The 1,394-nt window shown below is 31.1% G+C and overlaps 1 protein-coding gene across 1 annotated transcript in view; it reads left to right on the forward strand.

Moving 5' to 3' along the window:
• The window catches only part of LOC108577231, a 2,293-nt gene extending 1,521 nt beyond the window's left edge, over positions 1-772 (forward strand). Inside the window, exons 3-4 of the mRNA XM_017940363.1 lie at positions 482-605; positions 710-772. Coding sequence (XP_017795852.1) covers positions 482-605; positions 710-772 — 187 coding nt within the window. The remainder of the gene's footprint in view (positions 1-481; positions 606-709) is intronic.
• Positions 773-1,394: the final 622 nt, after the last annotated feature.

A 1,394-nucleotide genomic window follows, 5' to 3' on the forward strand; every position in this document is an offset into this window, starting at 1 on the left:
GAGAAATGGTGTTACATTCTGTGATGTAAACAATGAAATGAACGTAGGGGGCAAAGGAAGATTCACAAGCCCAATTGACACAACCAAGTTTTGTAACAATATCGTGTTTGGTATCATTTTAATCAGGAAAATCTCACCAATATTTTGATGAAATTTTTATTAACGAAAAATTGAAAATAACAAATTTTTGTAGTTTTGTTAGTTTGTCTCACGGATATGCCGACGCCGAATGCGATAAAGAGATGCCGTGGCCGTGTCACATTAGTCGCTTGCCTGGTCCAAGGGTGGTCCCCCCTTGCGGTGGGGATCGACCATGAACAGTCATGGTGTAGATCCGAAAGAACTCTTATAGAACTTTTACTGTACTGCGGTGCTATATTCCGGACAATTTGAACGTTCTATATATACATTTACCAGTAGATGAAAATATTTGTAGCAAAAAATAAGAAAGCACTCTGATAAAATGTGTTTTTACGTTTAGAGATATTTTTATGGAGCACCAAAAGGACGATAAATTACAGTTTGGCTACGTTTGTGAAAATCCGGTTCAGTGGGAACAAAGATTTGAAGAAAAGGATCTTCCCAACAATCGGCATCGGGGAAAGGTAACGACATTGTTATAATAAACTATATCGTTATGTGGGAAATTTGAAAACGGTGTTTAACAATTTGTGCAGTATTGGTATTTAAATGAAAAATATCTGTACAGGTTCAATGGGGAAATATAGATGGTAACTATGGCGAGCATTACTGGGATATAAATCATAGGTAAATTTTGTAAATTCATAATTAAAAATACAAGGTAATTATCACAAGTGTTTCATAAGTCTCGTCTATAAATTTCAATTGAAAGATAATTCGTGTATGTACATTTGTATTATACAATAAACGTGTATCTATCTGTATTTGTCTTTTTCATTTAAAAATGATGAACGTAACAAACCATTAAATAAATAACATTGAGAGATTTTACGTGATAATGAACAATCTGCTTTTTCTGTCATGGAATTAACAAAATCTAAATACCATAGTAAGACCTTTTTTTATCAAAGTCATTGTGAATTACCACGATAGAATCGTATCCTGAAACTTATAAAACTGGAAACAAGAAATTAAGTTTTTAAATAGATTGCAAAAATTTTAAGTTTAATGTAGAATAAAGTATTACAATTAGTATTGAAGTGGAGATACGTTTAAATTATGAATAAATTTATTTTATATACGCAAAATGAAACCAACATTTACTAATTACTTACATGTATTACAAAGGAAACTGAATTATCCTGTTTTTATAAGATTGCTGGACAGCCAAAAACTTTGTCTTTTTTTATTTTCTCTAAGATCGAAATTTCCAATTCTAAATTTTGCAAATATTTTACCAATAATTTTTTTCG

The sequence above is a fragment of the Habropoda laboriosa genome, unplaced genomic scaffold, assembly GCF_001263275.1.
Source record: "Habropoda laboriosa isolate 0110345459 unplaced genomic scaffold, ASM126327v1 scaffold700, whole genome shotgun sequence".
Taxonomy (NCBI): Eukaryota; Metazoa; Arthropoda; class Insecta; order Hymenoptera; family Apidae; genus Habropoda; species Habropoda laboriosa.